The sequence below is a fragment of the Camelus dromedarius genome, chromosome X (assembly GCF_036321535.1).
Source record: "Camelus dromedarius isolate mCamDro1 chromosome X, mCamDro1.pat, whole genome shotgun sequence".
Taxonomy (NCBI): Eukaryota; Metazoa; Chordata; class Mammalia; order Artiodactyla; family Camelidae; genus Camelus; species Camelus dromedarius.
The window spans coordinates 37,079,193-37,095,076 of record NC_087472.1 but is presented as its reverse complement, the minus strand read 5'-3'; the positions used below and the strand labels follow the sequence as shown (position 1 = coordinate 37,095,076).

At 37.9% G+C, this 15,884-nt stretch overlaps 1 protein-coding gene across 1 annotated transcript in view; it reads left to right on the top strand.

Annotated features, from left to right (window-relative positions):
* Window positions 1–8,389: 8,389 nt before the first annotated feature.
* DCX (doublecortin) overlaps window positions 8,390–15,884 on the top strand; it is a 99,784-nt gene continuing 92,289 nt past the window's right edge. Inside the window, exons 1-2 of the mRNA XM_031446491.2 lie at window positions 8,390–8,435; window positions 10,267–10,652. Coding sequence (XP_031302351.2) covers window positions 10,289–10,652 — 364 coding nt within the window. The 5' untranslated portion in view covers window positions 8,390–8,435; window positions 10,267–10,288. The remainder of the gene's footprint in view (window positions 8,436–10,266; window positions 10,653–15,884) is intronic.

Below are 15,884 nucleotides of genomic sequence, written 5' to 3'. Positions count from 1 at the left end.
TTCCCATACATTTTCTCCATTTTTACTCAATGAAACTCCCTTTAGACAACCGTGGGAATTTCTTGACTTGTCTATCTTTCATGCCTCTCACTTTTTCTTTACTACTTTCTATCCCTCTATCCTTTATACAATGCTCTGGGAGAATGCCTCAGCCCAGTTTTCCAGCTCACTGACTTAATGTTTGTATCCATTACAAATCTTAGTTCAGTCCATCTATTGACATTTTAACTTTACCTATATTTTTATTTAAATGAAAAAAAATTTCATATTTACCTAGTGTTGTTCCATAATTACTTGTTCTTTCATAGATGTCACATCTTTTCTTATTATTCTGAGCTTATTATTTTATATTCATATTCTGAGGACTATTTACTTATCTAATGAAAATCCTTTCATTTGTTGAGTTTATTGTCTGTATTTCATGGCATTTGCTTTGTTTAAATATTTGATGGTTCTCTTATATGCTTCTCTCTGTAGTTGAGACTTTTTTAGACTGTCTGCCTCTTCTGTTTATGCAGCCTGTTTCAGAAAATAGAAGGAATATGTGTAGCTGCTGTTTTCAATCAGAGTGCGTGAAATGGAGAACATGCCATAAGAAGGGTACCTTGATGAATCTCTGTGCTTCTCTATTTCTCCATCACCCAAGATACCAGACTGTCTCATCGTCTTAAGCTCCCATACTCATTGCTTTTACTTGAAGACAGATTCCTCTGTTATTGCCTACTGGTCCATATGGTGGGAAAAGGAGTGGAGAAGAGTTGAGTTTTCTTGCTTTTCCTCCTGTGATACTGAATAGTTGCCTCTAAGACCACTTCTTGTCATAGTTTTTACCTCTTGGCATGGAGAACTCCTGAGGTAATTTCACCATTTATAAGGATACTCTCCCATGCTCTCCATGCGTGTCTTGGGCTATGGTTTCCTTCTTTTATCAGAACCCATCTACTTTCCATTTTGTCAAGGATTCTTCTCAGTTTTTGGCCCAGCAAGAGTGATTTCAAGCATGACTATGTATTGACTCATTTTTCTGTTGTATCAGGTAGAAAAGAGCAAGTGAAGAAATTGTAAATAGCAGTGGCTCAAGGAAGGTATAAACTTATTTTTCTATTACGTAAACAAAGTTTGTAAGGAAGTTTCCCAGTACTGATATGGTTGCTCCATGATCACCAGTTTCCAGTCTATTTTGTTCTGCCATTCTCAATACCTTGCTTCCACTTCCTGTTGCAAGATGGTTGCTTGAATACAAATCATGTCATTCACACTTCAGCCAGTAGGAAGGAGAAAAGAGCAAAAAAATGTGTGTGGTCCCTCCCTCTATGGATACTTCCCATAAATTGTACATGATACTTCTATATACTTGGAGTCTGGTAAATGTAGTTTTATACATATTGTGCAAGCTATTAGGAACTTTCATATGATATTTCATTCATTTCTCAGAACAACTTCTATGTTATCCCTGTTTTATAGGTGAACTCCACTAATTTGCTCAGGGTCATGAAACTAATAAGCTCAGATCTGACTCCAAAGTCTACCTTATTAGGTTCTTTCCACTATACCAGTGGTTCTCAATCTTAGCTGTACATTAGAATCACCAGGGTAGCTGTAAAGAATACTAATGCTTGGGAACCATACCAGGTGAGTTAAATCTTAGTCAAGAGTATTTTGTAAAAGCTCCCCATTTGATTCTATTGTAAAGCTACAATTGAGTACTACTGCACTTTCTAACTTGTTTCTTTTTTTGCCTATATATGCTGTAAGTCCTTGTGCCCAACATTTTCCTGATTGCCTGATTGCTAACACTCTGCTTAAGTTTTTACTTGTCTGTGTATTTTTAAAAATATTTTAAAGAAATACAGAAAATTACTTTAGTTCATATATGCTTCAGATTTTTAAGAAACCATTCAGAAATATATAAGACATGCAAACTGTACAGATTCTGAAAATCGATCTATGTAATCAATCATATAACAGATTACAGAAGAAAAATCACATGATCAAATCAATACATACAGAAAAAGCATTTGAAAAAATTCAACAGCCATTCATGATTTAAAAAAAAACACCTCAGAAAACTCTAGAAATACAGGAACTTGCTCAACTTGATACATTACATCTACCAACCAACCAACCAACCAACAAAAAACCTTATAGTTAATATCACACTTAATAGTGAACGGCTAAATGCTTTCCAACTAAGATCAGGAACAAGTCAAGGATGTTTATTCTCACCACAGCTATTCAATGTAGAACTAGAAGTTTTGCCCAGTGCAATAAAGCAAAACATGGAATTAAAAGGCATTCTGATAGAAAAGGAATAAAATCTCTGTTTGCAGATGACATGATGATCTATGTAGACAATCCCATGATAATTAAAAAAAACACTTCTGGAACTAGCAAAATTTTAAATACAATAATATTTACAATCCTGAAAAATATTTAGGTATAACTTCAACAAAATATGTACAGGACATGTGTGCTGGAAATAACTAAACACTGAGGAAAGAAATCACAGAAGATTTAAATAAATGGAGAGACATACCATACACATGGATTAGACACTCAATATAGTAAACATGTCAATTCTCTTCAAATTGGTATATGGGTTTAACACAATCCCTATCAAAAATCTCAGCAGGAACTTTCATAGATACAGGCAAGATTATTATAAAATTTGTATGTAAAGGTAAAGGACTTAGAATAACCAAACAATTTTGAAAAAGAATAAGAGGTGAAGAATCAGTCTACCTGATTTCAAGACTTTTCTTTTGTAGCTATGGTACTCAAGACTGTTTGATATTGGAGGAAGGATAGACACATAAATCCGTGGGCTAGACTAGAGAATACAGAAGTAGACTTACAAAAATATACTCAATTGACTTAAAAAAAACTTTTTACTGAAGTAAAATTTACAGTGTTGTGTTAGTTTCAGGTGTACAGCAAAGTGATTCAGTTACATATATATATATATATATATATATATATATATATATATATATATATATATATATATATATATTACATATTCTTTTTTTTTGGATTCTTTTCTGTCATACATTACTACAAGATGTTGAAAATAGTTCCCTGTGCTATACAGTAGGTCCTTGTTTTTATCTATTTTGTATATAGTAATGTGTATGTGTTAATCCCAAACTCCTAATTTATCCCTACCCCCTTCCCCCTTTGGTAACCATAAGTTTTTTTTTCTATGTCTGTGGGTCTATATCTGTTTTGTAAATAAGTTCATTTGTATCATTTTTTTAGATTCCACATATAAGTGATATCATATGATATTTGTCTTTGTCTGGCTTACTTCAATTAATATGATAATCACTAGGTCCATCCATGTTGCTGCAAATGGCATTATTTCATTCTTTTATGGCTGAGTAATATTCCATTATATATATAAATGTCAATGGACGTTTATTATTATATATATAAATGACAGTGGCCATTTAGGTTGCTTCCATTTCTTGGCTATTATAAATTGTGCTGCTATCAACATTGGAGTGAATGTATCTTTTCAAATTAGAGTTTTCTCCAGATATATGCCCAGGAGTGGGATTGCAGGATTATATGGTAACTCTATTTTCAGTTTTTTAAAGAAACCTGCATACTGTTCTCCACAGTGGCTGCACCAACGTACAGTCACACCAACAGTGTACGAGGGTTCCTTTTTCTTCATGCCCTCTCCAGCATTTATTACTTGTAAACATTTTAATGATGGCCATTCTGATTGGTGTGAGGTGATACCTCATTGTAGTTCTGATTTGCATTTCTCTAATAATTAGTGATATTGAGCATCTTTTCATGTGCCTGATGGCCATCTAGATGTTTTCTTTGGAGAAATGTCTATTTAGGTCTTCTGCCCATTTTTTGATTGGGTTGTTTGTTTTTTGATATTAAGCTATAAGAGCTGTTTGTATATTTTGGAAATTAACCCCTTGTTGTCCACATTGTTTGCAAACATTTTCTCCCATTCTGTAGGTTGCCTTTTTGTTTTGTTCATGGTTTCCTTTGCTGTGCAAAAGCTTTTAGGTCTTATTTGTTGATTTTTGTTTTTGTTTCTATTACTCTAGGAGATGGATCAAAAAAATAGTTTCAATTTATGTCGAAGAGTGTTCTGTGTATATTTTCCTCTAGGAGTTTTATAGTATCTGGTCTTACATTTAGGTTTTTAATTCATTTTGAGTTTACTTTTGTATATGGACTTAGAGATTGTTCTACTTTCTTTCTTTTATATGTAGCTGTCCAGTTTTCCTAGCACCATTTATTGAAAAGACTGTCTTTTCTCCTTTTGCCTCCTTTGTCATGGATTAATTGACCATAGATGTGTGGATTTATTTCTTGGCTCTCTATTCGGTTCCATTTGATCTGTATGTCTGGTTTTGTGTCAGTACCATGCTGTTTGGATTACTGTAGATTTGTAGTTTAATATGAAGTCAGAGAGTGTGATTCCTCCAGCTCGATTCTTTTTTCTCAAGATTGCTTTGGATATTCAGGATCTTTTGTGAAGTTGACATTGAGAAATTTCAAAGAAAAGAAATTGAAGATGACACAAACAAATGGAAAGATATACTGTGTTCTTGGATTGGAAGAATCAATATTGTTAAAATGACCAAACTACCCCTTTGCTCATTTTTTTCTATTGAAGTTTTGCCTTTTTCTTATTGATATGATATAATTATATATATATATATATATATATATATATATATATATATATATATATATAAAATCAGAACATTACTTCTATTTCAGTTACGTAAGATTCAAGAATCTTTTTTTCAGTCTGTTACCTATCTTTAATGTTGTGATATACTATCTTTTGCCTTCAGAAACTTTAAATTTTCATGTAATCAGACTTACCAATATTTTCCTATAAGATTTCTGCTTTTTGCATATTGGTTAAGAAGGTCTTTTTTTCCCACAAGGAGTTAAAGAAAAATCTCCTACATTTTATTCTAATAATTTTTAAATATTCAGGTCTTTAAAACACCTGGAGTTTATTTTTATGTATGGTGTAAAGTGGAGATCTAATTTAATTTTTTTCCATATGAAAGTTAATCACCCCAGTATCATCTATTGAATATTCCATGCTTTCTTTACTCTATCCAAGTAAACGAACACCCAGACCTATATGTGCTAGACATTGTTCCAGGCATTTTGCATATAATATAGTGTTAAAAACAAACAAAATACTACTTTTGTCATTATGAGTTTTATTTCATTAAAGCTGTTAGAATATTCCTGCCTTTGTGAAGCTTATGTTCTACTTTGGGTAGATACATAACAAACAAAATAAATAGGTATATTATATAGTATGTTGGAAAATGATAAGTATTATAGAAAAAATAGAGCAAGGTAAAGGAAATTGGAATGTTGGGTTGAGAGAGAAGGTTGTAACCTTAAATAGGATGATCTAGGTTGGTCTTGTTGAGAAGCTGATATTTGGGCAAAGACTTGAAAGAAGTGAGGGAGGTGGCATGTGAATATTTGGTGGATAATAAAAGGTAATATTTAATTGATATTTGTGAATTTCATAAACAATCCTGTTGGAGTTTTTACTAGAGTTTTTTTTCATATATATAGTATATGTATGTGTGTGTGTGTGTGTATGAATATATATATATTACTTTGGGGAGGATTGATACCCTTACAACATTGCAACATTGCATCTTGTCACTTATGAGCATAGCCTGGCTCTACATTTATTCACAGTTTCTGTTATGTTCTTTAATAGTTTTATGATTTTCTCACTAGAGGTCTTACACGTATTTGTTGGCTTTATTACTATGTACTTTATAGTTTTTTGGTCTCTGTAAACTGTTTGTATATATTTCCAACCTCACTTCCTTTTTGCTTATCCCAACCACTCCACTCTAGATTCTATTCACTGTGTTTCTGATAGGTAATATAAACTAATGATTATGTGTGTGTGTGATGGATGATGGTTTTGTTTCCTGACCCTGATCTTAAAGCTGAGTTTGATTAACCCAGATCACAGCACTTCTCCTTCATGATTTTTGTAAGATATATATTCGTGTCCTGTCTCCTCAGTAACCTTCAAGTCCCTCAGGGGCAGTGACTGATGTCTTCTACCCTGCATCTTGCCTGTGATACTGGCACATTGTAATTACTCAAAAGGTCTTACTGGTACATTTCCCACAATGGAGTTGCTCCACTTCTCCTTCAATCTCTTCACTCCGTTGAACCCTCAGTCATGACTCTCCCTTGATCTTCAAAGTTGACTTCCATGCAGAAAGATGCACTTTCCCCCTAGACTTGTGCCTGAGACCTTCACGTCTGCCAGTGATCCTTCTCTGAGGAAGTGAGAGAAAAAGTCTTCGTTAGTAGCTGAGAATTCTTTGAGAAGAATTATGTTGGTGAGATAACCTGGTCCAGTTTTTGTGAAAGCTTTTTCTACAGAACATAAATCTATGAGATGCTCTGGGGAAAAAAATCCTGAATAAAAAACAAACAAACAAAAAAGCAAGAAGCCCTTTATACTAAATTGTCTTTTTGGAGACTTGTACCATATTTTAAATTAAAGGCCCTGAAAAGTTTATGATAAAGAAAACTAGTTTTGTTTAACTCATCACTTTTCAAGCATTTTTGACCACAGAACCTTTGTTTTGTTTTTTTTTTTTTTTTTTGGTTTTTAAAGAACACCTATTAACATCCACATATCTCACACTGGGAAACACTGATCTTGTTCATTCCTCTGCTCCCTAGTATATACAAAGCAAACAAAGCCATCTATCCTAGACTGTCTTCTGAAGACATTTTGCTTCCACAGTAGTGTAACAAAGCCTACACCATGAGGAAATTTTCAAATCCTTCATGTTTAAGTTTTATCATCCCACACGTTTTTATATCTTCACTGGAAATAAAATGATTTTGATTTCTGATGCAAAATCAATTGCTGTGTATTTATGGAATGCTTACCATGTGTAAGAAAAAAAATAAGACTTTAGCCTTGCTGGACAAGGAATTTGCAACCATCGGTTGGAATTTCCATATTTCCCTGATTCTATTCCTTGATATTTCTCTGCCCTTGACCTAAATAACCTTGAGTTTTCAAGAGGTGGCCACAACATAAGGCAGAAACAAATGGAAGAGGATAGGGCAGACACATGCTGTCCCCTGAGATACTTATTTAGAAACCAGGAGAGCAGCAGCAAAGTGTTGGGAGGACTTGACTGGGCAGGTTGCACACTTGATGCTGGCTACCCTACTAACAGACAGCATAGGCTTTGCTGAGCCATCACCTTCCACAGAAGAAAAATCATATTTTTTAAATCCCACTTTGAGACAGCTAATAGTAAAAGACATGCACAGCAGGTGCTTAATTATAAATCATCTAGCACTAGGTCTAAAAAGGAGGGTTAATTATACTAGGAATCAGATATAATTCCTGAGCACACTATTAGCGCTGAGCTTCCTGGAAGCCAAGCAAAAATGGAACCAGATAGTTCATAGTTCAAGACTGATACATATTAAGGCATGGAGCCTCTGTTGTGAAGATGGTAGCCCACCTGCACTGGAGTTTCTCACCTTCCTCCTCTTTTGCCCTATAGTTTAGGCTTGATTTCTTAAATTCAATATGGATGCTTCCTTGCCCTTTATAACATATTTGGTATAAAGAAACCAATTAGTAACAAATAGGCAGTTTGAGGAGAAAGCTGTTAATATTTCTCTTGTAGCCATCAGACTCACTTCACATAAAAAGGTCTCTGGGTTAGATTTAAACTCTCAAACTCTCAAAGGTAAACACTGCAGATTCCATTAACAAAATTATTACACCAAGCTGAAAAGTCTTTGGGGTCCTTCTTCAACATCATCCTCCGTGAAATTCTGGAACAATTTTCCCTTGTCTTGTCCCTTTTCCTACTGCCTCTTCATCTACTCCACTAACCTCATTTCAAAACAACCATTGTTGGATGCATTAACTAAAATGCCTTGAATAATTTGCATATTTGATTGTCTTCTCTCAAGAAGGTGAAATGAAGAGGGCTACAATTTCTAAGAAGCCTGGTTCGACTGTCTGAATCTGGCCCCTAGGCAGATTAGGCCAAGGTTTTGGCCAAGTGAAATTGCTAATTCCCTAAAAGAAAGGGCTAGCACGTTGCTCATTAGAGCATTCTGAACTTGCCTGTGCAATCTTTTTGCTCCCCTGCAATTTCCTGTTGGTTATAAATGAAACCTTTCTGGCTGTTAATGCAGCCTGTGAATTGAAGAAAAAAAGCATGTAATTAATCAAAGGCGGTTAGGGGGATTCACTAAGCCTGAGTTATAGGGGAGAAGCTGGACAAGGCACTAGGACCTAGAAGGCATCTATCCACCCTGGCAGGAATTTCTTGCTTGGAGCTCAGACAACAAAGGCATAGAGAGATTGGTTTTCTTTCTCTCAGCATCTCCACCCAACCAGCAGAAAACCGGTGAGTGGGGCTTTCAAGTGATTTTCAGGCAGAATGTAACAGATGTCAAATGGGAAAAGCACAAGGCAAAGCACTCTCTCTGTCTCTCTGTCTCTGTCTCTCTCTGTCTATCTCTCTCTGTCTCTCTCTCTGTGTATCTCTCCCTCTCTCTGTGTGGTGTCCTCTCTCTTTCTCTCTCTTTTTTTTTTTTTTTTTTTTTTGCCTCATTCTATCGGATTCTTCCCTAAGTCTCTACCTGGGATTTTCCTTTGGAAAAGTGAGTTTGATGTTCCTTTGTTTTCACTGTGATGCTGATTTAGGATAATACCACCCTACATTGTAAAGCAAAGCCAAGCGGTACTGGCATGTCTGGGGAAATGCTTGCTACTTGTCTTGAGGAGGTGGGGTCTCTCACGCTGCAGGTTGTCTGACAGAGACAATGCTGAGCTCAGCACAGGTCATGGTGACATTGGAAGAAAAGGGGGACCGAGCCTGGCAAACCTACTAGGCACCAGCCCTCCTTTATCTCCTGTCCTCCTGGTCCCTTGCAGATATCTCTATGTGGCAGCGTGTAGCAGCTGAGCCCTGCTTGCTTTGTGAGTCCTTTTATCCCCATCTGTGCGATGCATGTTAATAGTTTGGTTCCTAGGCTGTCACTACCTTTGCTAGTGTTTGGGGCTTCTGTTGTATTTGGTTTCATACTGTGATTTTCTTTCTCTCTCTCTTTCTTTCCTTTTTTTTTTTTTTTTTTTTTTTTTTTTTTTTTTTGCTCAGCAGAAAGCAAAATCTGACAGATGATCACCTTTTGCTTGAGCTAATGCACCTGGGCAGTAGACAAATTTGGGGTGAACTGCCTGCTGTGAGGGCAAAGTACCCCTTCATTCAGGGTAGAAACCCCCAAACAATGAAAGGTGTGCTTGCTTCTAAAGATCCCATATGTCGTTCAGGGACTTATTTAGGAATCTTTCAGCAATTAAATTATTCCATTAAGAGGTGGGCGGCATTGTTGTGGGGGAACATAGAACACCTGAAAAAAAAGAGGGGGATTTTGTGACCAAATGGTACCCAGGGTAAAGCAGAACTAATAACTTGTTAAATAACTGATTTCTCTAATCCTTTTTTTTTTCCAGCTTATTTCTTTTGAATGTCGGATAGCTGCACCAGCTTGGTGGGGAAAGGGTTTGATGAATAGCACAAAGACTCTGGCTAGTCCCTAGAGGCTGTCCCTTTAAAGGAGAATCCTAGTTTATTCTGGGGGGAGGGGATGCACACATTAGAGTAGGAAAGAGGCTTTGGAATAAAATTAAAATACTCCCCTTCATAATCATTTTACTGAGATGCAGAGATTGCTTCCTAAGCTGGAGATGCTAACCTTGGCTAGGTCCTTCTGTTCCCTTCAAGGAGAATTTTGTCAGGCTATGGATTCATTTACAACTGTTAGGCATGTGGGCATGTGTGAGGAAACAGATGCCAGTTTTAATGTATTTAGCCCGAAGTTACAATTTGATAGGAGCCACTGTCAGTAAGTCCCAGGATTTTAAGCTATTTCAAAATCCCTCCCTCTCCTCTGTTTGGAACAGTGCCAAAAGTGCCTCCCTCCCGATCTCTCACCCCCACCCCCACAACCACCGCCCCCCAGCCCCTCCTTCTTCTCTATTAAGATCAATATTCCTGCAGGTCAGGGGCAGGCAGCAGATGGGGCACGGGCTTTTTTCAACCAGTTCTTTTCACAAGCAGCAGATTGCAGATCTGGATCTGGCTAATATTTGAATTCCTTTCTTTTTTTTTTTTTTCTCTCCGCACCCCTTTTTCTTTGCTTCTTTTCATCCCCACCCTTTTGTCCAATACTCAGGTCTCTGAGGTTCCACCAAAATATGGAACTTGATTTTGGACATTTTGACGAAAGAGATAAGGCATCCAGGAACATGCGAGGCTCGCGGATGAATGGGCTGCCTAGCCCCACTCACAGCGCCCATTGTAGCTTCTACCGAACCCGAACCTTGCAGGCACTGAGCAATGAGAAAAAAGCCAAGAAGGTACGTTTCTACCGCAATGGGGACCGCTACTTCAAGGGGATTGTGTACGCTGTGTCCTCTGACCGTTTTCGCAGCTTCGACGCCTTGCTGGCTGACCTGACACGATCTCTGTCTGACAACATCAACCTGCCTCAGGGAGTGCGTTACATTTACACCATTGATGGATCCAGGAAAATTGGAAGCATGGATGAACTCGAGGAAGGTAATTCAGGGAGTGGGTGGTGGCCCTTGGTGGGAGCTGGAATCATTAGCTATGGTTACATTTCTTGGATCTTATTAAAAGCAATTGGGTATATTGTTAAAATATATTTGTTAAAACCCCGCATTGATGCTGAGACTTCTGATTCTATAGGCATCGACAGAACCGTTAGCCATTACCCTTCGTGGTCTTTAGTCTCGGCTGGGGTTGAAGTGTGGCTGCTGGTAATAATGCATTGTGTTTATCTCCCAGGGTATACAAAGAAAAATCTGAATTGTGTCATTTACTCTAGATTTTGTTCATAATTAACTCTGAATAGCACTATCAAGGCAGACCATGAAATCATTAGGGATGTAAAATGAGAAAGGAAGTTTGGTTGGGTTAACAGAAGGAAAATATTACACCCAAATATCCTTTGAACTGCTGAGAGACTATTTGTGAATTACAACTCCTGGAAATATGCACCCTAAAAGCAGGACTTCCTGGACGTATTCACAAAGGATTATACTTTTAGGTAAGTGGTCACTGCTCAGCTGTTGCTTCTAAAAAGCCCACTTCGGGGTGTGTCCCTGAGACTGAGGTCATTGAGAGAAATACCAAAGAAAGCTTTGGGTATGTCTGGTATTTTAATAAAGACTATTCCTATTAGAATAGGAACTGACTCACTGTACCTAAAATCTGTTTAAACCTTTCTAGATTTTGGTTTTGTAATTGAATTTTATGACAAGATTGCTGAAAATCCTGACAACCTGTGTACCCGACTCCAAACGAGAGAAAATCCTGGCTCTTACCAAAACTTGCTTAGCCATGAAGTCTTTTTTGTGGTCATTTAGGAAATAGATATTGGGATACATTCTCTGTATTTTGCTTTATCAAATCAAGTCTATTGAGGATGCCTTCCTGCTCCACTTTTATTGGTATAACATATGTAATCAGTTTAACCTGACAATGCTTTAAAGGACAGCCGTGAGGAGTGGTGATACTGAAAATGTACCCCCCCCCAAATCTCTTCCCACTCTCCAACCCTCTCTCCTCGTTCTTTCCATTCCCTGAGCAAAGGTGAATTTAGAGGAGGCAGATCTCTAGGGAAACCAAATTCTGAAACAGCCAGCAAGGAAGGAGAAACAGCACATTAAATGACTTGGTGTGGGAGTGCCCCGCCTTTGCTTCACTGCTTCTAGGTTTCTTGTGTTCCTAGACAAAGGAGCATGAGGGCTTCCCTTGTCCAAGACCACATTTTCACAAGGAGTTCCTGTTTCTCAAGTCAGATCAAGTGATTTGGGGCCAGTTACTTATAAGAGACAGTGTCCATATGGCTACTGGATCTGGGTCTCAGGGTTCGGTCTGAGGTTTTTCTCCAAGCTGACCTTGAGAAACAATGCTGGGGAGGCTTAGATTATTTGATCATGTGCTGGATAGCCAGCCAGAGGTTAATCCTAGGTTTCTTCTGAACACTGAAGGATTAGCCATCCTAGTGAATACCTTAAAATAAAGGCGAGTCAGGGTAAACTTGAAGGACTTGAAGCTGGGTTCAGGGAGCTGTCCAACAGAGTAATCAATAGGGTGTGTCTTTTGTCACTGTAAAATACACATCTCAGTCAAATTTGAGGGGCTTCATTGTAATAATTTTCACAAACAAAGCACCTTGAATCACTGAGTATGCCCTCATTTCCACTAGCTGCGATCTTTTAAAGACCATCATAGATGCTTGGGCAGAATTCTGAACCAAGTGACATTGTATTTGCAGCAAGGATTAGAATGTTCTTGTGTCTGATATAAAGCAGGTGTCATACACAGACTTTCCCCCTCAAATCCATTTTTGAACATGTCTTGCTCAAGGACAAGGCATTGATACTGATTTTCCTCCCTGCATTTGTGTGTGTGTGTGTGTGTGTGTTGAGGTATGTGTGTTGTGATCATCTTAGTTCAATATAGATAATAAATATAATTTTGAAGACTGCAGCTTTCTTTTCTCTTGGTCTTTTTGAGTCCTGCTAAATTGGACTCCTCTCATCTACCACTCCTGGGTGCAGTAGTAGTATCCTATTGAATTTCTGGACTATGCAGAGTGTGAATAAGGCTCAGTGCATTTATCACTATGTCATTTACAACCACAAACTGCAGTGGCGCTCAGTGCCCTCTCAGTCCTGAGTACTGCGCATTCAGTCAAGGAAATACTGGGACATCTCTGGGATAGCACTGAGAAATGTGACCAAATTTTCCACTACCACAAAGCCAACTGGGAAAAGGTGCAGATATGAAGAGGATTTTTTCACAGGGTCTTTTTCTATTTTTTTGTCCTTTGCAACTACTCAGGTGGGAATGGAGGACAGAAGTCCCTTACTTTGTTCACCTTTGGAAAAGGTTGAATGAAAAATAAAATTAAAAAAAAAACCAATTCATGCCCATTGCTTCCCAAGAAACTTCAAATTGAAAAAGTTTGGAAAGATCCCTGGGTGAAGAGTCAGAGGCAATGGGTTCTCGCCTTAGAGGCAGAAGATTATAATAGGAAAAGAAGTCTTTGGAATCAGATTTGGTTCCAATCCAAGATTTGCCACCTGCTAGCTTGTGTGAAGTTATGGAAACCATTTAGACTCCCTGAGCCTCAGTTGTTCATCTATAAAATGGGAATAACTGCTTTGAGGATTAAATAAGACAATGGATATGAAATGTTTAGTATCCTGCCTGGCACACAGTAGCTCTTAGTAAAAGGTAGCTGTTAGTATTTGAGTTGTCCTAGTTTAAAGCTGGTTAAGCTACATGACCATAGGTTTGTCCTTATCATCACTGTGACTAATGCTCTCTCTTTTTAAAACAACTTTAAAAGAATCAACTTTATTAAAGTATAACTTGCATGCTGTAAATTTCACCAATTTAAGTGTACAGTTCAATGATTTTTAGAAAATGTACCAAGTGGTGAAACCATCATCATAATCTAATTTTATACCATTTTCATCACCCCGAAAAGAAATCCTGTACCAATTAGCTGTCACTGCCCATTTCCCCTATTCTCTCCAGCTTTAGGAAACAACTTACCTACTTTATGTCTACAGATTGGCCTATTCTGGACATTTTATATGAATTGAATCATATACCATGTGGTCTTTTGTGACTGGCTGCTTTCATTTAGAAAAGGTTTTCAGGGTTTGTCTATGCTATATACCATGTATCAGCACTTCAGTCCTTTTTTGTTTTTGAGAAAAAAATATTTCACTGTATGTATAGGTCATATTTTGTGTATCTGTTGTAATATTCTTATCTGTAAAAATGAGACTAATAACACCTGCCTTATTTATTAGGGTGGTTGTGAGGATAAAAATAGATAATAGATATGGAAACACATTGACAAGGTAACACTACAACTACAAAGGTCTATTATTGTTCATGATGTAAAAACAAAATAATAGGAATAATGATGATGCTGGTGAGGGGTTGGAATAACCAATGGCTCCCAAACCTGGCTGCCTGTCAGAATCTTTTAGAGCTTAGAAAAATATCAATTCCTGGGCCACACCCCAGATTTATTGAATCAGAATCTTCAGGGCTAGGGCTCCAGAATCTGGTTTTACAAATTTCCCCGGGTGATTCTTATGAGCACTTAAACTTGGGAAGTACTAGATTAAGTGATCTTGATGGTCCCCTTCAGCTAACCACAGTGGTGGGAATTCCTAGGAATACGGAAATTCTTGTTTTTGTTTTTTTGATTTGTAGATCTTTAAGATCTCGTAGACCTTTAAGGAATAACGGAGCATAGAACATACTATGCTTCCAAATGGCTGCATTATTAAATATTTAGCCTAAAACAAAGTGAAATAAAAAGCAATTGGTTAATAATCAGTCTGGCCTTTTGGCCCTCCTTTGTCTAATGCCTCTGGTCTACTGTCTGCTGCTAGATACTAAAAGTAGCAAGGGAACCATTTTGGATCAAAATCAGGTTACTGATGTCAGCTTTCCCACAGTTCCTTGGATACACGAATGGTCTTTGTGAAGCAATGCAGAATGTGGTTATATACGTACGTATTAGTTGTATTCCCAGTGGGTCAGTGAATGAAATCCACCATGACTTTCCTTCTGTCTTGTTTAGTCTTTCATTGTTGAATTGTTCTTCTTCCCTTCCTGTCCTGTCTAATTCCTCCCACACTTCCTTGTATGTAAATACCCAGATCAATTGTCAGGGTATCATTTTGAGCATTATTATGCAGACCAAAGGACAGAAGACTTACAGTTGGAACAGTCTTGTTGAAAAATCTGAGCTGTATGGTGACACTAGCTCTGATCCACTTTCTTTGCCATAGCTTATTTGTTCCAATGAGCTGAAACCACCTTCTCACTGATTTATCCTCTAACTACTAAAGCAAGCACATTTCCAAAAGAGGAGGATTTTAAGATACCTGGGAGGATAATATATCACGAATAGATCTGATAATACCATAAAGTACCATTAAATATTCTCCTTCTTGAGTGAGGAAGCCCGGGAAAAGAGGAGAAAGCCCTGGCAGAAGTGCTTTTGCACTGAAAAACTATAAACATGTTGAATGTTTTTGAAAATGGAGCCATCCTGAAAGTGAAGGGAGGTAGACATTAGATCATCTTGAGCCCACAGCTTGTTCCCTTCCTGCCCTTTCAGCTTGTGCTTCCATGACTTCATTTCCTTACCCTCTCACCCTTAAGCTGAAGCAGATTGTCAGTTCCAGCAAATTGTCACCTTGCTTGGCTCTGAAGCCAGCTTTCCTTCTAGGCTTCCAACGGGTGGGAAACAGTCCCTGGAAGCTGTGGCAGGACGGGAACCCAGCTGTGTAAAGGTGCAACACGCCTCAGCTGGCGCCAAGTGCCAGGCAGCTGGACACGCAGGAAGCACCGAGCTCTGGCAGCACATGTTGCAGACGCCTACAGAATCAGACCAGGGAAGCCTCAGTCTAGAGAAGCAGCACGTTTGATGTCTTTCCAGTAATCCAGGTGGAGAGTCCTCAGTGGTGGGGACCTATTTCTTTAACATGTAATTACCATAACAACTTGGTCTAACGCCTATTTGGGATGGAAAAGAGAAGAAAATTCCTTCTTAGAGACCTGTAGGGCTAGGAAGTGACTTAAATGTCACCTAATGCAATACCTTCGATTTATAGACAGAAAAGCTAAGACTTAGAGATTAAATGATTTGCCTGACATCATACAGCTCGGAAATGCCTGGTAGGGATTTGAATCCAGGTCTATCTGACTCCCAGAGTCTCTGCTCTC